This window comes from Camelina sativa, chromosome 5 (genome assembly GCF_000633955.1).
Source record: "Camelina sativa cultivar DH55 chromosome 5, Cs, whole genome shotgun sequence".
Classification (NCBI taxonomy): Eukaryota; Viridiplantae; Streptophyta; class Magnoliopsida; order Brassicales; family Brassicaceae; genus Camelina; species Camelina sativa.
In genome coordinates, this window is record NC_025689.1 from 11,322,219 (window position 1) to 11,348,086 (window position 25,868).

The 25,868-nt window shown below is 33.0% G+C and overlaps 5 protein-coding genes and 1 pseudogene across 7 annotated transcripts; 3 read left to right on the top strand and 3 right to left on the bottom strand.

The window, feature by feature from the left end:
• Positions 1,485-3,283, bottom strand: LOC104789146 (putative receptor-like protein kinase At2g30940). Its single transcript, XM_010514885.2, has 6 exons — positions 2,676-3,283; positions 2,490-2,591; positions 2,295-2,417; positions 1,955-2,201; positions 1,652-1,864; positions 1,485-1,550 (listed from the first exon to the last, which is right to left on the bottom strand). The coding sequence occupies exons 1-6, from the start codon at positions 3,281-3,283 to the stop codon at positions 1,485-1,487; spliced, it is 1,359 nt and encodes a 452-aa protein (XP_010513187.1).
• On the top strand, positions 7,089-9,696 carry LOC104786536 (PLASMODESMATA CALLOSE-BINDING PROTEIN 5-like). The gene is made up of 4 exons (XM_010511966.2): positions 7,089-7,450; positions 8,179-8,592; positions 9,322-9,352; positions 9,455-9,696. The coding sequence occupies exons 1-4, from the start codon at positions 7,393-7,395 to the stop codon at positions 9,627-9,629; spliced, it is 678 nt and encodes a 225-aa protein (XP_010510268.1). The 5' UTR covers positions 7,089-7,392; the 3' UTR covers positions 9,630-9,696.
• On the bottom strand, positions 10,565-11,826 carry LOC104786537. Its single transcript, XM_010511967.2, has 3 exons — positions 11,277-11,826; positions 11,006-11,191; positions 10,565-10,887 (listed from the first exon to the last, which is right to left on the bottom strand). Exons 1-3 carry the CDS (start codon positions 11,511-11,513, stop codon positions 10,807-10,809), a joined length of 504 nt encoding a protein of 167 aa, XP_010510269.1. The 5' UTR covers positions 11,514-11,826; the 3' UTR covers positions 10,565-10,806.
• Positions 14,332-15,988, top strand: LOC104786538 (presenilin-like protein At2g29900). 3 transcript variants are annotated; one of them, XM_010511968.2, is made up of 3 exons: positions 14,332-14,740; positions 15,099-15,211; positions 15,714-15,988. In XM_010511968.2, exons 1-3 carry the CDS (start codon positions 14,559-14,561, stop codon positions 15,755-15,757), a joined length of 339 nt encoding a protein of 112 aa, XP_010510270.1. In that variant the 5' UTR covers positions 14,332-14,558; the 3' UTR covers positions 15,758-15,988. The 3 variants fall into 3 exon arrangements, 2 of the variants coding, with proteins under 2 accessions (XP_010510270.1, XP_010510272.1); XR_767541.2 differs by having other exon boundaries at positions 14,340-14,740; positions 15,091-15,211; XM_010511970.2 differs by having other exon boundaries at positions 14,340-14,687; positions 15,091-15,211.
• Positions 18,611-21,420, top strand: LOC104786539 (annotated as a pseudogene).
• On the bottom strand, positions 21,518-25,639 carry LOC104786540 (actin-related protein 2/3 complex subunit 1A). Its single transcript, XM_010511971.2, has 15 exons — positions 25,324-25,639; positions 24,690-24,778; positions 24,414-24,490; positions 24,197-24,291; positions 24,007-24,076; positions 23,621-23,690; positions 23,338-23,411; positions 23,205-23,247; positions 23,004-23,085; positions 22,783-22,871; positions 22,611-22,696; positions 22,381-22,444; positions 22,050-22,150; positions 21,906-21,964; positions 21,518-21,816 (listed from the first exon to the last, which is right to left on the bottom strand). Exons 1-15 carry the CDS (start codon positions 25,391-25,393, stop codon positions 21,749-21,751), a joined length of 1,137 nt encoding a protein of 378 aa, XP_010510273.1. The 5' UTR covers positions 25,394-25,639; the 3' UTR covers positions 21,518-21,748.

A 25,868-nucleotide genomic window follows, 5' to 3' on the forward strand; every position in this document is an offset into this window, starting at 1 on the left:
CCTCCAGACTTCGCGAATCACCACCGCTAGGAAGCCCACATGTATCATCACTACTACCCCGAATCTCCCCCTCTTCAACCTCCACTCCAGACTTCCCAGAACCGTCAACCACCGGCGTGATAGCCGCCGACAGCATCGGAACGTGAGAAAGAACCAAAAACCCTAAATCACCTTTTTTCACCCTCAGAGCTAAACGCGCCGTTTTTACTAGGATTAGTTTTCCACAATCCGTGGGCATAAAATTCGTTCAATTAACTGATACCATCATTCTGCATAATGTTTTTTATATTCCTGAGTTTAAGTTCTATCTGATCAGTGTTAGTGTCATAACAAAGACTTTGAAATCTAAAGTGAGTTTTACTTCTGATAAATACTTTATTCAGGATCTTACAGAGGAGTTGATGATTAGAAAAGGGATTGAACTTGGAAATTTATATGTTTTGCATTTTGATGAGTCTAATCGTTAAGTTTCTTTGAAAGGTACTGCTTTACTTTCTAAACATGTCCCAGTCTGTTCTAGTGTCATTGTTGATCCTATTATATGATATAGACGTCTAGGACACCCATCTCAATCTAGAATAGATTTACTATCTGATGTATTGAGTTTAAAACATATTAAAGAAAATAAAGAAAAATTATATGTTTGTCATGTTTGTCATTTGTCTAAACAAAAGCATCTTCCATTTAAATCAAGACAAAACATGTGTAATGCTCCTTTTGAATTGATTCATATTGATACATGAAGTCCCTTTTCTGTTAAAACTAAAGATGGTTTTGAATATCTTTTAACCATAGTTAATGAGTTTAGTCTAGCCACATGGGTTATCTTGATGAAATTAAAATATGATGTGTTACATGTCTTCCCTAGCTTTATAAATATGGTTGAAGCTCAATATAAAACAAAAATAAAATCTGTCAGATCTGATAATGCTCATGAGTTGAAGTTTAATGCATTATTTTCTAAAAAATGAATTATCTCTTATCATTCATGTCCTAAAACTCTAGAACAAAATTTTGTAGTAAAAAAAAAACATCAGCATATTTTGAATATAGCTAGAACTCTTCTATTTCAGTCAAGCTCCATTATCAAAGCATATTAGGTCTCGCAAATCTCTGTAATTGACCTCCCGAAATTTATTTCCTGGGTCCGCCACTGTAACAGACCCATTTTAGTTTAATTTAATCGCTGTTTATGGTTTTATTGATAGCGATTACAAGAAAAACTGTGCACTTAACGGTGGAGAGGACCTTGTGGTAGTGTCAAGGGGCTTACTCATATGTAAAGCTGTCTCTCTTTTTTTTCTTCTTATTATATGCTTCTGTTTCATTTAGTGAATGTTGTGGAACATATTCACAACAGATGCAAAGGAAAAAATCAATACAGCTGAGACTGCTGTGTGATAAACTAAAAGAAACCCATAATAATGTAGAAAATGCATAGCTTAAGATCCTAAACTCGCCGCCATGTTTTTTACTTTATTGATTCATTGTCTGATACTGATCGCGGAAACCTCGTGTGACCGGGTAATCTTCACAGGTGTATGTATTGCCTGCACCATACACAAAAGAATTTAAGGGTAAGAAACGAACAAATCGATATATCGATTTAGCTTGGGGAACAAGGAACTAAAAATGTCAAAAGTTTCATTACATTGTTACTTAGTAGCAAGTCATGTGGTTGGAGCATGTGAATCACATCTCCCATATTAGGTCTTTCTTCTATCTCAGGATCAACACAGCGCAAGGCAATCAACACAATCCGTTTGAGTTCTTTCATTGTCGGAAATTCAGGCAGGCTAGGATCAAGAACATCTACTATCATATGATTTGCCACCATCTCTTTGATCCAGTCCACTAAATAAACCTGCCAAGAACAAAATTGTTTCCGGTAGTAAGCTAACATTGGGTTTGTGCATTGATAAAATATGTTAATTTTATGTATATGAACTCTTACATGTGGTGAACTTTGGTCTACAGAGACTCTCCCAGAGACAAGCTCCATTATCAAAGTCCCGAAGCAATGAACGTCTATTTTCTTATCAAGATTACCAGGTGAAGGAACAAAAATTGGAATATCACTGTCACCCATGAATAAAACATCAAGTATCTTAGGGTTCCATTGATAATCAAGAAGAATCTTGCTTGGTCTTACGTCTTGATGAGTGATCTTTGGTTCGATGTCCTCGTGAACATACGCGAGCCTGATCATCAGAACACAAACATAATCAACCATCACAATCATTCATGCTAAATGATATTTTTGGTTAACATAGTTTATATATAGATTAGATCACCCTTTTGCTACTCCTTGAATGATCTTCATTCTCTTTCTCCAGGTCAGAGGCTGATTTCTCCCAGCAGATCCATGAAGCCATTGGTGCAAATCACCTTTCTCAGCGTATTCGTAAACAAGAACCCTAAAATTCATTCGGACTTTAGTACAAAGTCTCACATTTTAAGTCACACAGCTGAGGTAATATAATATGTACCTCTCATCTCCTTCAATGCAGTATCCAAGGAGTCTCACCACATTCTTGTGTCTAACATTTGCAATCATCTCAGCTCTTGTCATGAAATCTTTATCTTCATACCTGATTGCATCATTGTCTCAGATCAAAACACTAAGATTCTAAGATAAATATATATGAAGGGATCAAGCAAAAAAATGTAGAAACCTTTGATGGATGGGGAAGAAACGTTTGACAGCAACAGTGACTGTCCCCATCAAGACTCCACGATACACCGTTGAAGAATCTCCTTTAGCAATCAGATTGTATTCTGCAAAACCATCTGTCACATTCTTGATCTCCATGAACGTAAACACATTGAAGCTTCCAAAGCTGCCGGTAGAGGAGAAGCTGCGGGTGTAGTAGGAAAGACGAGCAGAGGACCAACCAGCCTGAGAGATTCTCTGGCTCTCTACATCGTCGCCGCAACGGTTGTATGGAATCTGACGTTTGTTATTTAAGGGAATGTGTGACAAAGGCAGACAAAGTTTTGATCTTAGTCTGAATGGTTCTTGTCTACATTTTCTCCTGTGAAAGATGAAACAGAGGAAAATAGAAACGATCAGAACTAAGAGGAAGGCTATAGAGGCAGAAGCTGTGATGAGGATCCAGAGCTTGATGCCGAAAAAGGAAGTGTGTTGAGAGAGTTTGTGTTGGATCAAGTCTGATCTTTGCTTTGATATGAGTATGTTCATCACTCTGAGTCTTTGTGGTGATAAAGATGATGAATCAATGAGAGTGTGAAAGAGTAAGATCTCGAGCCACTGCTTCTGCATTCTTGTTTGAGTTGTTTTGTTTATTGTAATGCGTTTTTTAAAAAGAGTGCGAGAAGATTTAGAGGTATCCTCCTAAGATGTAGCGTAAGAGGTTACGAACTTTGTTTTGACTGTGTCTATAACAAATATCATAGAGGTTTTAGGGCTTACTAGTTACTACGACCTTAACATTTTTTCGTATTGGATAATATGGATTTTTAACTACTCTTGACTTAGTTATTTTGGAAGGCCGGAGGTGTTGATGATGTAAAGTTGTAAACTTTCTACCCATCTATTCCTTTGATGAAAACTGAAAATTCTTTTAAAAACAATTAATTTCAGAAGAGGAGTGATACATTCTTTTTCCTACAACCATGAGATTACATGAATCTAACTTCGGCTAGGGTCGGTCCAAAACACAATCTCTTTTTCATTTTAATGTTGTTGTTAACCAATTTGTCTGCCCCCACTTGCTTTCATATTGATTTGTTCCTCATTCCGTACCCTATTATTACTCAAATAAAGAGTAACAGTGAACTATATACTTTTTTTTTTTTAAGTTTCTTATCATTACTTTGCAACACCGAAAGTTGTATCTTAGGGCATCGCCAGTGGAGTTACTTAACCACCGTTACTCTAAATAAACAAAATAAAAATATTAAAAAGTTAAGAGAGAGAAAATACAGTGATGCTCAAAGTCCTTCCCGGAGAATTGTTTCTCTCCCTGTTGCAAATACATTAGCTTCTGTGATTGGTCAATTTCTAATAAAAAATTAAAAATATAGCTATACAATTAAAATATTATTATTTTTGTGTTTTTGAGTAACACTCCCCATTTCTAGCACTAGAGATGATCTTACCCTTGTTTATTTTTGTCCACTAAAATCCACAGCACAAATTTCAATGAGCTTCAAACCTTGAATTTATTTACAAGTTCTTGTTTTATTAAATTAAAAAATTTACACCAGTCTATGCTTTTCATTACGTTTTTGTAAAACCAAATCAAAAGAAAAATGACCGACGAAAACTTTAGCTCCTACTTTTTTTTTCAACACAACTTATACAACTAAATTAACGCTAATTACTTTTTCCACTTTTCCTTTTTAAATGGACATTTCTACTTTACAATTCTGTGTGGATATAATGCAACTATCACCGCAATAATAATACCACAACTTTCAACAAAGTACCGGAACCACTGCGATAAAAGAGACAAAAAGTTTCATAATAAGGGTGTAAACATATTTTAAAATATAGGTATATCTATTAGTCTATTATTACCTAGTCCCTAGAGGCTAAAAAGAGAAAGCAATGTGGAACTGAACGAAGAATATACAGTAACAAAAATGTGAATAATAAATACACAAAGTTGGTGTAAGATTAGTCAAAAGTTAGNCTATGTAAAAAATAATAAAACTTCTAAAGGCCTGACTGGTTCAAACGCTGCGGTTGCGGTTGCGAAAGATTGCGGTTTCAAGCGTTATTAAGCGTTTTGAACGACTGGTTTAGCGGTTTAAAATTGGTGCGTTTGCGGGAGGTTTACGATTGGTTGACCAGCGGGTGCAATAGCGGTTGGCACATAATAAATGTGATATATAATTATATAAATGTTTTAAAATATCAAAAACTTTATTAAACTTGATTTATAATTAAAATTCATTAAAAATACTAAAATAATTATTAAAAAATAAATAAATTTCATAATGAAATACTTATTACTTTATGCATTTGGATTTTTACCAAAACTTTAATTAAGTAATTTGATAAATGACTAAAACATATGTTTTAGATCGTAGATCTTCTTTCTTAAATCTCACACACTCAATAAGTTTTGTGGGGCAGTATTTGCATCGGTAGTAATGATCAAATGAGAGTTGAGAAGAGTCACTCGTGATTTGTTTTTATTTTTCACAAATAATCTTATTTTCTTAAATTTCTGATGAAATGTTATATTTATTTAGATTTTTTTGAACTTATGTGCGATGTGCCATTAAATTTACATCAAGTTTTCTGGGTTATTGTTAATTGAAATATTATTTTCTTCCAATTATTTATTTTTTTAATATTTTTAATCGTATCCGTACTTCATTTTCTCTCATCCTTAATGAATAAAATAGTTAGGTAAAAAATATATATAAAATATATTTCATTATCATTGATTTGTTTCAAATTTTTTCTCAAAAAAAAAAAAAAAATTTGAAACGCAAACGCCCACAACCGCAAACGCTTGCGGGAACCAGCTTTTGGAATTCAACGGTTAGGAGCGATTGGGAGCGATTTGTGTGATTGGCCCCAAACGCTAGCAACCGCCCGCAAATGCAAACGCAGCGTTTGCGGGAGCTAGCGGGAGAACCAGTCAAGCTCTTAGAGTTTGTAACATTTTTGGGTCCTACTTCAAAATAAACTCATATCAATCAATTTGCTATTTTCCCCCAAAAGTAAAGGAACATCAATCTTAAGAGTATTCTATTATTGTTGATCAGCTACCTTTCTTTATTTCAAATTAGGTACTTTAAAGAAGACAAAAAAATAAAACTAAAAAAAAACTATAGAATCAATAGTGTGAATGACCATGCTTTGGTAATTAATAATCTTTGGAAGAGTACCAAATTTGCTTGTGTTTAGATACCGTAAAGAGCAAATGCAATTACAAATAGTTTTGTCTATGCTGCGAGTGATGTGAGATGGTGGATGATGGCCACTTTCATATTTTTTTCCATTATTATGTTCATGCCAGAAACTGTATTTTGTTGTTTGAAAAGCAAGCTTAAGGAGAATATATTTGTGAGCGTAGAGATTTGAATTTGTAAGGCTGCGGAAAGTGTCCCACCAGTCGTGTGATGCTAATATGCTATTGTTGAGAAGTACATCACATTCACATATTCACATTCGTATAAACTGTGTAGGAGTAAAGACATACAAAAGCTAGAGTATCTGATCTTGAATCTCATTCGCTTCAGGACGTAGTAAACATTTTGAGTAGAGTTATCTTAATAAACATTCACATCTCCATGTAATTCTAGTCTTAATTACACGTGTAAGCTATAACATAGTTTGACCGATCATGTAATCCTTATGATCTCGTACGTAATTCAAATGGAATGCTAGCTAGATATGTTATAATTACAAAATTTTGTGACTATCTAATGATCAGTAATGAGTATGAAATCTAGTATATATGTCATTCATTGTTGTTTTAACTTTCTAGTGTATATCCATAATATGCCATCTTTTTCCAAAATTCTTAATTTCGTCGTTATCTAATCTTTTTTCTTTGTTTTCTCCATATACTTGTTTGTCAATTTTTTTTTCTTTTGCAATTACCAAAATTGCCTCAGAAGTATAAAATAACTTAATGTACGTACCTATATATTGAACATTTATTGATAATCAATTAACTTTTTCAAACAAATTTACCTCTGCGACTTTAAGTTGTTAAAGTTTGTCATCTTTTTGTCATATATTTCTTCAATCATCCAAATTATCAAATCGACTTAAATAGTTATATGCTCATTTGATTTAATAGTAATTGTTATAGCATAATAAGTAATGGTTATCAAACACAATCACCGTAAATTACTCAGACTTTTACCAATTGGCAAATTCTCCCTTTTGTTTAAGTCTATAGCTTTTATTGATTATGTCTTTCGTAGCTATGTGTGAGGCCCACTACTCATCAAATTTGTTTATGTTTATTTTAAGCGGCAAATTATTTGTGCTTATGTAGAGGTTCAAGAAAGAAAGAAAACTAATGAAAAAGTCCTTATTGTGATTGAAAAAAAAAAGTTTAAAAAAGAGAAAAAGAGGAACCAGAGAATAGAAGAATCAAAAGTGTGAGAGAAAAACCATCATTACTACATCACTCACTAGAAGCAGCCCACATTACATTATACATTGCCCACAAAACCTAAATCTCAAACAAATCATTACTTCTCCCTCTCTCTCTTTATTTCTCCAGCAATATTCCCTCCTTTTTCAACTCCATAAACTCAAGTGCCAAACACATAGCTTCTCTTTCTTCTCTCTTCTCTCTCCTTCTCGCTCTTAATATAGTTGAAAGATTTTGTTGATACAAAACACAAGGCTTAAAGCTTTAAAAGAGAAGAAGAGTTTGGGTTTAGTTTCTTGGAATGGGAAAAGGCTTCAGACTAGTAACCAGTCTTCTTCTTCTTTCCTTCCTCTCATCAGGTTACTTTTTTCAACCTATCATTTAGAGAAGATGAAAACTTTTGTTCCACAAAGATATTACTTTAAAGCTAAGTTTGTATAAATATATATAACCCATAACTTCGGAATATTTTATAACGGAAAAACCAAAAAAAAAAAAAGAGAAAAAAAAATCACGTTTAATAACTTCAAATTCTTTATTTAAAAGCTGCAGAAAGTTAATTTATGTCTTGGGGCATTATTCATTTTTTTTCGTTGTTTTAAACTTTGATCTACATATGTCTTAGTTATAATTTTATTCTGCAGAATTTGTTTTCATATTCTAAATTATTTTTGTTAGGTAAATATCTATTTTCTATTTATATTCTTCCACATTCTCGTTTTTTCGTTTCGTTATTATCAAAACTCTGAAAAGGTAATTCTTCTCTAATTTCGAAAAGAAAAACGAAGTTGCTTTTTTCTTTCACATGTGAATTGGTGTGGAGTGAAATATTATACTAGTCGTTACTTTTTCTTGTTCAGTTCAAAGATTCTCTATTGTCTTTTTGTTTCTGTGGTTTGGTCTTCTGTTTTTACTTTTTGTTTTCTTAACAAGGTTTATGTTTCTTTATCCACCTCATTACTAGTGACATGATAATTGATAATTAATGTTCTAACGTTACCAACAAAATCTTAGACTTAGACATCATCATTATTAATGTTTTAACATCTTAATCCATGAATAAAAAACATTAACTATGATTTGACAGGTATTAAAGCTAGTAGTGAACCAATAGCAGAAGAAAAAGACATAACCACACCATTAGCCACAAACCCATCAACAACCACGCCAACAACCGTGGTCCCTAACTCCGACTCTGACGCTGCCGTGGCCACAACTCCCCTAACGATTCCATCGCCACCACACGCTGCCGCCCATCCAGGTGGGAGCTGGTGTGTTGCGAGAGAGAACGTTGCAAAAATGGCGTTACAAGCAGCTTTGGACTACGCGTGTGGGATCGGTGGAGCAGAGTGCTCGGAGATACAAGAAGGAGGAAAATGTTATAACCCTAACTCGTTAAGAGCACATGCCTCTTTTGCCTTCAACAGTTATTACCAGAAGAATCCAATTCCTAGTAGTTGCAATTTTGATGGAACTGCTGTCACTATCAGTGCTGACCCAAGTAAGTCTTTCTCTATATATATTTCTACTTTTCTAGTTAAAATGTTGTATTTGTCTAACCAATGAGTTAATTTCGGATCTTATCTTTAAAGGGGTTAATTTGAAATTTTATTTAACTTTTTTTGTTAGTTTGTTAAATAAAAACTCGAATCTGTCTTTAACTTCGGATCTTCATTACCACTGGGGGCTCCAACTTGGATCACTTTGAATTATTTTATATCATTGGTTAATTAAATAGTATACAGTAGTTAAAATATTGATGCTGGGTTATGAAATATGTTCATATATGTTTATTAGTTGGAATTTAGTGATTTTATCGAATCTATCTAGTTTTAAAACAAATAAATGGTCAATCGTCAAAACGTAAAGATGTGTATAAGTTAACATGGTGGATATATAGATAAGAAGATGTCCAATATTAAGTAAGTTTATCTTACTTACAAAACAAATTAATTAATTAAATTCTAATGACCACAGTTGAATTCACTACAGAATTCATATGACGACACTAGATCTGATGAAAAATTTTAAATTATGAAAAATAATACTCTAAAGCGTATGCTTTTGTGACAAAAAAAAAAAGCAAAAAAAAAGCGTATGCTTCTAAATTTCTATGTGAATATATATTACAAGGTTTAGATTATGTGTCCTATCCTATGTCAATCTATTTCGTCACATACATGTCGAGAGAATAAAGACATCTAAATAAAATGTTTCTCTCTGTTGACAGGTATAGGATCATGCCACTTTCCGTCTACAAGGTATAAAAGTCTGTTATAAATGTATTAATTAAATAGGTATAGGATCATCATGCATATAAGAATTTACGAGATGACAAGTTTTTTAAAATGTGATGATTGCAGCACGAGTGAATCAATACTGAACGTGTCGACTGAAGATGGATTAGGGCTTTTTGGGAGAATACCGTCACATCCAACTCCCAAGCCCGAAGCTTCAGTCTCATCCTCCAAAACTTTGTCATTTCTCTACTTCTATTCTCTTCTTCTTTGCTTTTGTTTTTATATTTTTTTGTTATGACCTTAATTGTTCATGTAATATATAACTAATTTCGGCTGAATATTACTTTTTGTTTCAGTTCCGAATCTAACGTTGATATCTATATCTATAAAGTAGGAACATCCATCCCAAACGACCTTCATGCTCGAAGTCGTATACGGTTAATTTACTAACTGAAAAGTGTAAATCATTCATCCCAAACTTTGCTGAAGTATGGTTTAGACTTGCTGGTTTTCTTCTATTTTGTTTTACTTCTAATTGAATGGCAAGATTCGATCTATGATCTATTTGGAAGGAACGTAACAATTTTTTTGGCTATGAAACTAAGTCTCATGTATAAAATGGAAAAGCTTCTCTCATTCGATGGAAAATAATGGTGTGAACCTCTAGGGCTAGTTCTCTCCTTTATCTAATTTGTGTTGTTGTTTATTGTTAGTTGGCACGTAGTTTTCGCTTGTGGTTCAGATATCTCTACAAAGGAAATAGCTTGGTATATAAATTAGATTCCATAGGCATATTGTTTTTGTTAATAACAAGCTTTTAACAAAATGATTTAAAAGGTTCTTTTCCTTTTTATACTTTTCTACCTAATTTTTTTTTTTTTCCAAAGGTTCGTTTCCTTTTGGTTGATGCTTAATAGACCTTTGCATGATTGCATCATTCCGATTTATTCCTGAATTCTCAGCCTTCCATTAGAGTATGAAAGAGATCATGCTTTATCGAGTTATCGGTTCTATAATTTTAGTATGAAAGCGATCATGCTGAAACCCTACATGCATGAATCCTTTCCTATAATTGCTTTTCAACTATCAAGAGTTTATGTTGCAGATGGACAAATTGTCTTTATAAACAAGGCATACATGAGAGTCTGAGAAGAAGTGAATTCTAGGTAGGCTTTTATCAATCTTGAATTTAAAGTTCTTGATTAGCTTTTGAAGCTCATAAAAATCCAACACTCATCACAAAGAAGTTGCCTTTTTATTTGGTTTTGGGTGATTACACAAGTTTTGGGAACAATCAAGATATCAACATCAAAAAACAAACAACAAAAACAGATAGACACAATCTCAAATCAAAATATAAAAAAGGAAGCAAATAAATAATCAAAAGGATGAGGGGGTTCTTTCTTCTTCTAGTGCTCTGTTTCTTGGTGAAATAATTCGTCAAATTGTCATTTTATTGATCTTTTTTTTTAATTTTAAGTATCTTTCTTGAAAAGATCAACAACTCCACAACAATTCTTCCACCACCGCGTCGTTTCACGAGACGCTAGCAGAGGCTGCAAAAACACACTTTCAATTGTCAAAACATGTAACAATCTTTTGGTACAAGAAACAATTGAGTTGTTCTTTTAAAAGGGTTTGAAGAATTGAGAAAGTTTTGGTTAAATCTGTGACCTGATTGTCTGTAGATACGGGAAGGTCTCGGCTTGCCACGGTGCTGCTAGATGCTCCACTGACGGCATTGGAAAAACCTTCGACGAGCTTGGAAGAAACTTCGGTCCTCTTCTCTTCAAAAGTTTGAAGCAAAGATTTGGCTCCATCTATACCTCTTGACAGAGCACTGTCCACTGCATCCTTTGCCTAAATCAAAATCACTTTTATTAGTTTTTTGTTTTGTTTTGGAACACAAGTTAAAAACATGTAAAAGGATGTTACCAAGACCAACCTGTGTAGACACACCAGACACTTTCTCTGGTGCGGCTGCAGCCTCGGTCTTGACAGTTTCAGCAGAGGCTGAAACAGTTTTGCCAGCGTCAGCTAGAGAAGTCCCGGCGGTTTCAGCCGAGGCTGCAACGGTTTTCTGAGCATCAGTGAGAGAAGCCTGGACGGATTCAGCCGTGGTTGTAACGGATTCTTTGGCTTCGCTAAGAGCAGAAGTTGCCTTCTCCAAGAAAGCTGCCATCTTCTTGTGTTGTAATATATTGTGAGAGAGAAACAGGGATTTATATAATAAGTTAAGCAAAGAAGAAAGATTGAGAGGAATTTAGGAATGTGAAATGAAAGTGAGCTGTTAAAGAGGATTGTTTCAACGCATCCAGCGAAACACTATAGAGAATCTCCAAACGTGACTTCCTTTATCAACTCCTGATTTTGCTTATTAGCATCATTAATCTTTTATAGTTAAACAAAAGTCTTGAGTATAAATAAGCTTATATATCAATGGGATATTTTGTAGTCTTTCTTTTTTCCTTTGTAATAAGGTGAACTGATTGGGTTGCATTATCTATATTCAGATGGGTCTATGATTGAATTGTCCTACATATATTGTATTTGCCAGCTTATTAATTGACATTACCAACTATGAGACAGCTCTCTTTAATGCCCCACCCTCTTTTTTTTTCTCTCTATAGAAGTTTGAATATTCGTTGCAAAGTTTGAAGGGCAAACACGGTTGATACAACACCATTAGGTGGTGTGTGAATCTTGTGATTAGTGTGGTGTAATCAAGTATTATTGAATAGAGTAAATCAATATGGTAACAAATCCCCTGTATAGTAATAGAGAATCACATTCTTGAAAAAGCTGATGTTGTCGTCTCTAGAGAGCTCGATGCACTTTTTAACAAAATAGTCTTATATTTTTTACTTAATTACATTAACATACCATAATATTTTTTAAAAAAACAATTAACTGAATAATAATTAAATATGTCATCATTTCTCATACAAATTTAAATATCACATATTAAAACTTATTAAATGATCCCCTGTATAGTAATAGAGAAACACATTCTTGAAAAAGCTGATGTGTCGTCTCTAGAGATCTCGATGCACTTTTTAACAAAATAGTCTTATATTTTCTACTTAATTACATTAACATACCATAATATTTTTAAAAAAATAATTAACTGAATAATAATTAGATATGTCATCATTTCTTATACAAATTTAAATATCACATATTAAAACTTATTAAATAATTACATATTATTTTTAGGCAAAATTTCACTAAAATTTACTTACAAATATACAAGTCAAAATTAAAATCAATATAAGTAAAATATTCTGAAAAAGCTATAAAAACATATCAATTAATATAAATTTAATAAAAATAAAGTACATATAACTTCTTAACATAATCATATAAAAACCAAATGTTATTTTTATGTTAGTATTAATACCATAATAATTTAAATAACAAGCTTTCAATATTATTATAATTGATTATAAAAAGAAGTATATTACCTCTGACTTATCTCCAACTCATTAAAAGAAGCTTAATCCTCAATAAATAAATAAATATATATATATATATATATATATTCATAGATAAATATAAAAATGACAACAAATTAGGGGATATTATGATGTGTGATTATTTATATATATCTAAGTATGTAAACTAATTAATCTCAACATTTAGTGTGATTATTCAATTAAAATGGAAATATTGATAACCGAATAGGAATATACGTTCTAATTGTATATTCATCTATATGCTATTAAAAAGGAATGATACAATAACTCTTATCATTATAAATAAACTTAGTACCCAAAAAAAATCATAATATATTTAAAATGAGTGATTATTAGATTATGCAAACTTGTTATAGTTACTTGATAAACCATAAATATAAATTTGATTTTTAAAACACACAAAAATATATATTTCCATAAATTGTAACAGTTTATAATTATTTTTTTACCACATTCACATATTTTGTGGTGAAATATATTGTTACACAAATACGTTGATTTTAGAATTTCATTAATTTTTTCATAATGGTTTGTTTGGTAATAAAACGTCATTTCTAGAAAATATTAACAAACCGACTAAATCAAAAGATTTAAATAGCCTAATCAAAAATATTAAATCAATGAATTAGATTATTTTTAGAGAATTTAGTTTAGAATCCGACTGTTACTAACGTATAATAAAATTAAATAATTAAACTACCGAGTAATTTAGTATATGTTGTTATGGTTACATAAGAAACATGCAAAATTGTTATGATTACAAAATAAAACATTAGAAGATATGAATTTGACTTTTAAACCACACAAAAGACATGTTGCAATAAATAGTAACATTTTATCAATATTTTCTCTACCATAAAACTTTTTACACATTCAAAGATTTCACGGTGAAACGTATTTTTTACACGAAAAACACAGCTTTGAATAAAAAAAATAAAAAAATTTAGTTACATATTATCTTTGAAACAAACTGATGTTGGTTTCAAAATAATAATTTTAGTTATAATAATTTTCTTTAAATAAATTTATCCTGCACTATATGCGGGTTATTACCTAGTGTCAAATTATTATTGGTACTAATTAAATATAGAAAAAGTGGTTTTTGTTCTAGGATTCTTTCTGCTATGAGTGCATAGAAGACACAAACACACAACTCACTTAAAGCTTGAATCAGATTTAGATATATCAAAAAGGTTAAATTCCAAATGTCAGTACTCAGTAGGTTGATGAATGTCAATTTGAATGTCTTTACTCGTGATAATAATTTTACCATAACTAGGCAATAACTTATAGTCTTATACTCCTTATAACACGGTTTAGTTTATAGTTTATTTCGTATAAATAAAAACTATAGAAGAAGATATATGTTGTGGGTACACCATATCAAATTTCCAAATAAGATTTAATTGTCTTTGGCAGTCTTGCACTCGACTTTTGTAAATATTTTGTGTATCTGGGATATATTAGTTTTTGTATGTGCCGATGTCATATACACTTTAAGGCCATCCTTAACGGGATAACAATTACCATGTTCTTAGCCAATAATATTATAAAAAAACGAAACAGTGTGCTTAGAGCAAAAAAAATGATCTTCAGATAGAACTGATCTATGGACCGTTCTTATATTTTTCCTGCGTTCTGATTGGTCGAAAAAATTTGGAGAGAACGAAAAATTTTCATTTCTCTCATTCCCTTCGAAATTGAATCTAGGCGAAGAACTCATCGCAATCCTCACACCTGTCTCGATTTGTATGTTCACCGTTGTTCTACTTGTCTGTATCCTAAACTCCGACCCTTCTTCTTCCTCCTCCGCCTCTTTCTCCTCCATAGCCACCGCTGCTTACTCGGAGAGCGATTCGGATTCCTCATGGGACAAATTTGTAGGTGCCTTTTTGAATTCACTCGTCTTCGTCGCTGCAATCACTGTTGCAACGTTCGTTCTCGTCCTTCTCTTTTACCTCAGATGTGTTAAATTCTTGAAATTTTACATGGGTTTCTCAGCTTTCATCGTTTTAGGGAACTTAGGTGGAGAAATCTTAGTTTTATTGATCGATCGTTTTAGATTCCCGATTGATTGCATCACGTTTCTGATACTTTTATTCAATTTCTCCGTCGTTGGTGTCTTCGCTGTGTTCATGTCCAAGTTTTCGATTTTGGTCACTCAAGGCTACTTGGTTTGGATTGGTGTTTTGGTTGCTTACTTCTTCACGTTATTGCCTGAATGGACTACTTGGATTCTTCTCGTAGCTTTGGCACTTTATGATATTGCTGCTGTGCTTTTAGGATATTAGCGGAACAAAAAGATCAGAGAAGAAGAAAAGCAGTACAGAGAAGAATGTGAGCTTAAATGTACTCCAACAATACTTCTCTGGGAGCTTAAAGGATGCTGCAAAAAGCCTTGGTGGTGAGGTTTTAATCGTGTTTTAAAGCTTTTTTGATGGAGATGATGAGATGGCATTAATGTTTTGTGACACCCAGTCTGATCTGCTTCGGCAGAGTGAATGATTTGCCATATTTTCTGATCTAAATTCATTGTTTTTGTGTTTTCAATTTTGTGAATTTGATTCAAAGTTTTGGTTTTTATCGGAGGAATGAGGATACAATTTCCATACGTCTGCAAATCAGAAATACAGTGTTGATAATATGACATGCACTACCATCTGACCTCTCTTTCTTGTGTTTTCGTTTTGAGATCCTTTTGTTATATGCAATCAATGATGAAATTCTGTCCAAATTGAATGATTATACAATGATTATTATAATCACTAGATCACCATCTTTCGACTGAGATTGCTGTTTTAATCCTGTTTTGTGCTATTTGTGTTTGCATCAATAGCATTTCTTTATGCGTAGAGTTTTCAGGTCTGTTACTGAACCTTTATGTCTGGTTTAATGGTGTTTTGCAGCTGAGAAAAGTAGAAGACAAGAAGTGATGCTGCTGCATCATTGATATCTCTTGGTCTAATCTCATTGAATTGGCAAAACTAGCTTTTTGGAATGTTCACTCTGCAACTCGATATGTATCTCAAGTTTAGCTTTTTTTTTTTGTCCAAGGATCATTGAATTTGGTTTGTATCTTTGTTCACATTCAAGTTTTGGTCTATAGTTAATAATAAATTACATCTTTGTAAAATGTTTAACAATATTATATTATTATATATTTATTCTAAGAACACCAAAATTAGTTCCCCCATTTTTTTAACCTATGATCTTAACAACTGATCTTAGATTATTTTCACAATATATTTAATTTAAGAACACAAAAAAAAGTTCTCCCATTAAGGATGCCTTAATTTAAGAACACAAAAAAAAGTTCTCCCATTAAAGATGCCCTAAGCCGATGAGATTTCCCACTTGATCGTGGGACCTTTTGCTAGAAAATTACTATAGCTGAAAGTGAAATAAACTGATTCTACCATATCCAAATCCAACTACTCTTTCGAACTTTGTGCTATCCTAATAAATATATACTATTAGATTTTAAATATATGGTACACTTCGTGCATATAATTTTATTATTATTTATATCTTATGTTGTATTTGTTTATTATTATTATTTTTTTTTGTCGGCCATTTCATTTTTATTAAAATGAAAACCCAAAGGTCATTACAGATGGTGTAATAAAAGCCCAATTCCCGACATTTACAACTTCGTTTAAAATTAAGCCCACTTATCCTACCCAATTCAAGATAAGGATAACAGATTAAAGTGCCACGTGTGCACATGTGTCCACATGTGAGAAGGAGGAGATTTGACACGATCGTAACCGACCAGATCCACGACCAGGCTCAGCTCCGTTGCCGGACTTCAGATCCACCATCGCTAACTTCTTCTACTGATTCGTCCGCAAGATTGGAATTCTTGAAAATTTTCAGATTTTCTCCGACTTACAACTAAATCTGAGACAGAAGCTCCGCCTTTAGACCTAATCTGAGGTCTACTCCGTTACTCATCAACGAAGAATTTGTTAGCGAAGATATTACTCCATCTTGAGATAAGTTAAGCCGATGGCTAAACCAATCTTTCTTTTGCGGGATCTGATTGAAGTTCCTGTAGAAAGAAGAAGAAAAACAAAACAAAATCTAAAATCCAATCTTAGCTTAATAAATAATAACTATAATAGCTAAGATGGAAATATATACATCCGACACAGCACAACAGAGTCAAGCTTGTCGGAAAGAAAAAACAAAAAGTCCGGTGTTCACCGGAAATCTCCTTTCTCTCTCTAAAAGATAAGAGTGGTGTTAAGAGAGAGAGTATTATTTTGTATTTGTTTGTTAAATATTGGATGTTTTGCAAATAGACGAATAACTAAATTTTCCGACTATTTCTACAGCTAAATATTTATATTTATTTTTAACCCACAATATACTTCATAACTATTTTTTATTATATTTAGTTTGTTTTGTTTAGTGTTTGAGATTCTATTTTGATTTTTAATTATTATAGCAAAAAAATAAAGTATCTAAATACATAATAAATCATTTATACGTTATGATTAACTCACATTATTCTTAATGATTTAATTATTTTATACAATCTTAGTTAAATACTCTTGATTTTATATGTCAAATATTCTAATATTAATAGTGTTAAAAAATAATAAAATAAGGATTTAACCCATATTAGCACTAATAGTGTTAAAAAATAATAAAATAAGGATTTAACCCATATTAGCACTAATAGTGTTAAAAAATAATAAAATAAGGATTTAACCCATATTAGCACAAATTTAATGATATTTTATTAATTCCAACATGTCATATTTATAACTCATCTACTATATAACTATATAATATAGTATTTTAAACTTTTTTAATTTTACATATTCATAATATTTTAAAATTTTATTAAGTTTATATATATATATTAATTATAATATTTAAATAAATGTGGATTGAACTTCTTCTTATGTTAAGAATCAAAGCTCACAGGTATTGAAAAATAAAATGAAAATCAAATCGTTGTTTTCTTTGTTTGCAAATGATTCAGTGATATAATATCTATTTTAGCTTCAATTGTTTGTAAAGGAACTCTGCCTTCTCTGATCCATTCAACACGTGCAATTTCTTTTCCGTCGATATGCCCTGTAATTTGTACTTGAATTCCTTTTGTATTCGTCTGTTCAGTTAATTCAATAGTTTATTTTCATTGCTTTTCGAAAAGGTGTGGTTAAATATATCATTCTGTTTCTATATTGATTTTACTGTAATTTTTTTAGTTAGAATAAAATATAAAGTATTTAGGAAACAAAATCTGAGATAATGCTATTTTTGGAATTTTTTTAGGGATTAATTTTGTAAATAAATTTTAAATAAGTATAAATAGAAAGGTAAAACCCAAAATGTACTTAAAAAATGTATATATAGATTTACACCAATACTTAAAAAAAAATTTAACAACATATATCATATGGAAGAATTATATTGAAACAAAACCTTTTAGCAAAAAGATAAACGAAGAATTATGAAAATAGTATAAATTCTATATCAAAAGTAGGAAAATAGTCATTTTAGAAACTAATACGATAGTAAAAAATTTAATTTTTAAACCCCTTGACTCTAAATTATAAAATTTAAACCACAAACCCTAATTCTACAGCGTTATATCTTTAACCCTGAAATCTAAAATTATTTAAATAAATAAATAAGTATTCTCTATTTTTTTTTTTTAATTTCTGATTATCAGTGTCATATTTTTTAGGCTTACAATGGTATAGGCCCAGATATATAGACCCATTTAGTTTAAAATGTGGCCCATTAAGATTACAATCTTCGAAAATTTTGCACTTTTTACTTCTCTTCTTCAATTTCACTTGTTCATTCCGCCGACGGCGAAATCAACGTCAGTAACCACCGACCGCCCGCCGTTACCGAAACTCACGGTCGATTTCTCTTTGACTCAGCCAATCTCTGATCTTTCGAGATGTTGTTTTCGAAACCGATGAATCAACTGCAAAGGCTTCTTCTCTCTGCTCGTCGCGTATCTTCCTCCCCAATCATACCTCCTCCGTCGTGTTTACTTCACAAGCGGCTGTATTCGACTTCAGATACTGATGCTTCGGCTGCATCTTTACCCTCTTCGCATCAGACAGTGCAAACGTTTGAAAGCAAAGCTTCCAATAAAAGCCGAAACACATCCTCACCTACATCTTTGAATCAAGATGAACTTGCCAAATTCTCTGCCATTGCTGATACCTGGTTCGTCTCGTTTGTTTTATAATTTGAATGAATAGTTACAGAGCTATTAATGCATGGTAGAGGAATGTAATTTCTAGGAAATGATCAAAAGTTTGATTGCTTAGTAAAGTTTTGGTTTTTATCTTTTGGATTCTTGTTGACGTTGTTTTGGAACAAATTGGTTTTGTTTTTGCAATTGACAAGTTGGATTCGTAAAATATAGACTCTTGAGTCTTGAGGGGTTTTACATGATTTTTTTCTCTGTGTTTTTTAATTTAAAGGTGGCATTCTGAAGGACCGTTTAAACCGTTGCATCTAATGAATCCAACCCGGTTGGCTTTCATCCGGTCGACCTTATGCAGGCATTTCAGGTTCATTTCTTGTGGATGATTTTGGTTTCTTTCTATCGTATTCTGTTGGATTAACCCTTTTTCTTCTCAGTAAGGATCCGAGTTCTGCTAGGCCTTTTGAAGGACTGAGATTTATCGATGTAGGTTGTGGTGGCGGGCTACTTTCTGAGGTATTTTTTTTCATCTGTTTCTGTATACCTTAGTTGGCATATGATTTTTCATTTTTCCGTTTATGAGAACCAGTCTAGGGTCTAGCAAGTAGATAATACTGAATAGTGTTAGAGTTTGGTAATCTCTCTTGTTGGGCTTGTTGGTTTAGCGTTTATGGTTACACGTGGAATGACATTGTTGTTAGTTATAATGAAGATTTGGTGACCGGTGCCTTGTTGTTTTTTTCTTTCTTTGAAGCCTCTAGCACGGATGGGACAACTGTCACAGGAGTTGATGCTGTTGATAAGAATGTCAAAATTGCTCGTCTTCACGCTGTAAGGTCTCTTACTTTATTTGTTTCAGTAATCATTCAGATAACTTATACAGTGGATGTATTGTTATGCTAAGTACAATTGTATACTCCATATGGTGTAGTATTTTTCTTGAGTACCTTTTTATTCGAACTCTACACTTCAGTTCTGTCAAAATTAGCAGTTCATGTTGGCAGCTTTCATAATAGTTGACATGTAGTAACATGTTTTCACTTCATTGCGTAGGACTCAAGTTCATAAAACCCCTTCTCTATCTTGATTTCTATTCTTTCTTATATATCAATAAAAATATCTCTGCAGGATATGGATCCAGTGACTTCAACGATTGAATATCAATGCACTACAGCAGGTATTTTTTACTAATCTTAGATGATGATCAAAGTTTCTTGGAATCTTTTACAGAAGCTGATTCTCTGTTATCTCTTCTATGCTTTATTGCTAAATAATATTTTTTCTAGCGCAGAAAAGCTGGTGGATGAAGGGAGGACGTTTGATGCTGTTCTTGCCTTAGAGGTACTTTTGTCTAGTCCATATAACCTTTCAGCATGGACCTTTTCGTTATTCAAACTCCCTTGATATTTAATGTATATATTCCCATTTCTCACTTGCAATTTCATTTTTCATGACAAGACTTTTGATTTTGTACAATGAAGGTCATTGAGCATGTAGCGAACCCTGCAGAATTTTGCAAGTCATTGTCAGCATTGACCATCCCTAATGGGGCCACATTACTTTCTACAATTAATCGATCTATGCGAGCATATGCATCAGCCATTGTTGCAGCAGAGTACATTCTACGTTGGGTAAATTTTCAGTTTTGCACCTCTTTATCTTCTTTTAGCACCATTTCGCAACATGTGTTACCGGTTTCACATTTGTTTTTTTAATAATAATTCACCTACAGCTTCCTAAAGGCACACACCAGTGGTCAAGCTTTCTAACTCCTGAAGAAGTTACAATGATATTACAACGTGCTTCAATCGATGTAAGCCAATCCCTCCTCATTCTATAATCCTTATGTCAATCTCATTTACTAATCTTAAGCTGACTGAAACAATACAAAAGTACACATGTCTCGATGTGGGCAAGTATTAATATCAAGAAAAGAAGGATTGTTCATTTGTTTATCTGATGCATTGTGGTAGTAATGATAATCAGGAAACTGTGGATTGCAGGTGAAAGAGATGGCTGGATTTGTGTTCAACCCGATAACAGGAAGATGGTTATTGTCAGACGATGTTAGTGTCAACTTCATCGCTTATGGGACGAAAAGGAATGATCTTGGAAACATATAATTAGTCGTTCGAGTTGTGTTTCTCTGCAAATCTACTTCTCAGTTACATCTCTAAGTTATGCTTAAAAAGCTTTTAGTTATAGGTATTCTGGAAGTAAGTAGCTCAAAACACGGGCAGTAGTTAAATTTACAATAAGTAGGAATGGTTAGGGGAACATTCCAAATGTTAATTTTGTCTGTTTGCATCAGCAGATTTTGTTCCTCCGGTTTATACACTATATCATCTTCTTTCCGGGGGACAAAAACTACTATTTTCCTTTTCGTTGTGTACAAAACTTATCTTTTCGTATTATTTGATTTGACACAAGCTGAAAAGGTACCGTATACACTTTCTTCTTCTTTTTTTTCTGTTGGTAAAAAGGTAACATATATTTAAAAACAGGTACAGTATTACACATTTCGACTACAATAAATCAAATTTTAAAGCATTCAAGATATTACAAAGATCCAAAGGTGAAGAGCATAGCTCAAAATTACTAAGACTGCAACTTTATTGTTGTAGTTTGCAAAGTGAAACAATTATGAAATTGGAAAGGGTTAAAAAGGCTGGCATTAAGTCGGAAAAAAAAATCTGATATACAAATTCAGTAAAATCTTGCTTACGCTCCAGATATGCCTTTTTTTTTGTGTGTTTACTAAACCTGATTGCCAAGTTCTTGTTCCATGTTCTCCAGATCCCATACGGCTATTTTGCCATCCAATCCTAAAATAACAAACCGATATGCTGAGTAAAGGAAACTGCTGATTTGTTTTTTGAGAATCGGATTTGCTGACTCCAAATTAGTGACTGACCTGAGGTGCTGAATCGCATTACTTTGGGACTCCCTGCTTTACTCAGAGACACAATGGAACTGCAAGTTTCAGGTAAAATTATGCGTCAGTCTCTTAACATTCAATGGACTGAAATAGTTAAGACACTTTGAAGAGGCATTTTACTTTATGCAGTTATCATGAACGCCTCCACGTGATTCAGATGCATCGTTGGCTGTTGCAGCCTTTGATTGACTACCGTAGAATTTCCCAAATGCTTCGGAAAACTGAAAATATCACATAATGAACAGATGGATGAGACACAACACAACAACATAATGCAAGTGGAACGTAGTAAATCCAAGAAAAAAAAATAGCAACTAGACTAACCGGAAAGACTACTATCTTAGAAGAACAATACAGTGATAAGCTAAAGTTCAATCATATTTTATACTATTTAGCTAAAACTAGACATATTACCAACAAACACAAGAAGGAAAATTTGGTAAATTGGTACCTGCGAACTGTAACTGGAATTCGAAGATGCTGCTTTCTTTTCTCCGATGTATCTAATAAAGCTCCTACAACCATAAACAAAAACTTATAAACAAGGCAATCATCAATGTGTGAATCATTTCAGAACTAACTATACGGCCTGCGATTTAAGAATAGTAAAAGACTTGAAGGATTTCATAGTATGCAAACGGCTAAGAGAAAAATAAGCAGATGATTCAGAGAGCTACACACCATATTCCAGTATCATCTGAGGCAAATACCATTGGGTTGCTGTCATATCCAACGCCTATCACCATTTTCTCAGAAATAAACAGAACCTGAAATAGCAATATATCGATTCAGGACATAACACATGGAGAAGACCAGTTTCTCAAAAGTAAAAGAAGAGTGGATGCTGACCCACATCACGAAGAGGCAAATCTCGGAATGCAACGCTTTGGGCTAAAGGGGAAGGACCAACATCATCAACAAAGTATATCATGGAGCTATGACCTATACACGATTACAGAAACTAGGTAAGTGAGACAGAGGGAAGTAAAAATTATGCAACCAAGTTGAAGTCACTCTATATTTCCAGTAGAGTGCAATGGACAAACATCTCAAGTCTTAGAAAAAATATCTGACCTACATAAGCTAAGGTGTTTCCTGTAGGAGACCATTTCACACCAAACGCCCAAGAATATGAGAGATCAAGCTGTAAGATTTGCTGTTTCAACAAAGATACAACAGAAAAAAAGTTCCGTAACATTAGATGAGAGAGTAGAGGGAACAGATATATGGCATAAACATCAGAATATTTACTAAAAGAAAGCCTGCCAAACGAACCTCCCCAAATTTGGTTTCTGCTGGTGAGGCTGCTTTTGAATCCCTGTATCAACCGATTGAGTGAAGACAAATAAGAAATTGCCCCATGTTTGCAAAAATGAATTAAAAGGTAGATGTTCAGTAATGAGCATACTTTGTGTCAACTCCTTTGATGAATGTTGAAAATACCCGACATTTTCCATCTGTAGATGTCGTTGCCAGAAGAATCTAATGCAAAACAGACAATAAGAGAAGCAACACGAACATATTTAATGATTTAGAAGATAAACTAGTTTGTGGAGATTGATATTCTATCTTAGGGCTCATGTACTTTATACTCTATCTAGTGGCCAACTAATACAATGTTTTGGTAGAGAAGGCATTCACAGAGCCTGCATAATACATGAAGTACAAGAGGTTGTGTCAATTGCACTCACATTATTAGGATGCCAAGCAACAGATGTGACTGAAGATTCGTGCCTTTTCCGAATAAGTTTACTGACCCACCTGAGAACAGTTAAGCCAAACAATGTCAGCCTACCAAAATGGCGAAACTTTAATGAAACAAATAATATACACATATTCCAGATCCTGATTTACAGTTATGCACATATTGTGAGGATTGCACGTATTCCAGATCTTGTCAAAACCTCTACACAATTCACAGTTATGCATGCCAAGATAACCAGAATAATTTGGTGTTGATAACATGCAGAACATAACACAAGATAATACCAATTTCTTAGACCGACAACACCATGCATAGCAAAAAAATCATGCAACATGCCAAATAATGATAATTAAAACCAGAAGAAGAGATTACCAGTTATTCTCTTGCTCATAATAGCATATACAAACTGTTTTAGCACCACTTCCAACAGCAAACTTGTTCTCTAAAGATATTGAACAAAAAGATGGGACCCTAAATTAGAAATTATACGAAAAGTAAAGGTACATATTACATCAGTAATTAAGCTTAAAAACTCAGAAATTTTAGGATTTGATACATTTACCTTTTGGACTCCATTGGACACAAAGTGCAGCACGATTTAGTCTAAGAATAACAAGAGTTGGTACCCATTCACCTCCTTCGAGGCTCCACACGTACCTTCAAGAAGCATTATAAACTCAGTTTCACGAACTAAACCAGGGAAGAACTAAGAATAACAGGTTTGGAGTTTCTCACAGCATAAAGCGAAGTGCAAGGTTATATCAAAGGTTGCAACTTACGAGTTCCTGTCATGAGAAACAGTGACGATTTTGTTGGACTTTGAGCTCCAATCTATTCCAGAAACAATTTGGTCATGCTGCAACAATTCAAAACAATAATCATGACGTTGTTCTAAAGGGAGATTTAAGCTGTCTACAGAACACTTTTCAGTGACAAGTGACTTTTCAGTGACAAGTGATCAGTGATATGAGAATAAGTAAACATATGAAAGTAGAGAATGAGGAAAGAAAGGAGTGCAGGTTCATTAGTTTCAGATAGAGAGAGAAAGTTTTCACCTTTTGGAGGACATGTAACCTCTCCCACTGGTCTTGAGATAATGATTTATAGATATGAACTTCAGTATTGTTAGGACACAGAGCAACCACTACAAAGGAAAACGAAACAAATGTCACATCACATAAATGGTTAGGTTAAGGGATTACAAGAAACTGGGTTCATCGGTTTAGTAAAACTAATCAATTAATACTAGATACCAACTATTCCTAAACCCTACCTAGCATCTCTCTGGAATCTCCAACTGCTCTCTCTTGCTAAGTTGAACCTAAACTACTAAGAATGTGTATATGAAAGAATCAATCTTTCTTTACCTATAATGATGCATAAACCAATTCAATTAAGCTCATGTTTCCTAACATTGAAACCCAGAAAAATAAACACAAGGGACATATATAACATTGACCTCAGAATCCTCAATCCCAGGAAATTACAAGTCATTCGAATCCCAATAAGTGACAAGTTCAAAAACTCAAAAAGTTCCAATATTTCCGAATTGAAAACATGATCTGAATCTCTAGTTTATGCTACCTCAAAACTCCTTTCTCATCTTCCCAAAGACCAAACAGTAAATGAAACAAAAAGCGAAGGAAGAGAAGCAAAAGCATCTCGAAATCAGAGAGATGGGAAACATACTGGAGTGATCAGGACTCCAAGCATGGCAAGTGATTGACTCAGCGAACCGATGAACATCCACAGCAGCCATGATTTATGATCCTTTTCTGGCGGAGAATGCGTTGTAAATCTAACCGTGTAGAGTCTCTCAAATCGACATCTCAAGACACCTAAGTACGGTACACGGTGAATAGATCGACGGAGGATGAAGCGGAGGAGATTGATGAAACCCCGATGAGATCCAGAGGTCGACGACGACGACACTGCCTCGTAAACGTGAAGTGAAAGAGAGAGATAGAGATGTGTTTGTTTGTCTTTTACTCTAAAAACCAAAGCTTTTTGTTTTTTTATGACCAAGTCAAATTTCTATTTTCCTCTAAACCCAAATTTTAAAAAACATTTCTTGAAAATTAAAAAAGCTTCGACCGACCTTTTCTTTCAATTATTGTTTATAATTGAAAAAGCTTATAATTTACAAGTTCCATCTTTTTTTTTTTTAATCTAAAATTTTGTTAAAAAATATTATTTTTATAATTTCTTAGTCCTCTAGTCATTTTATTTATTTA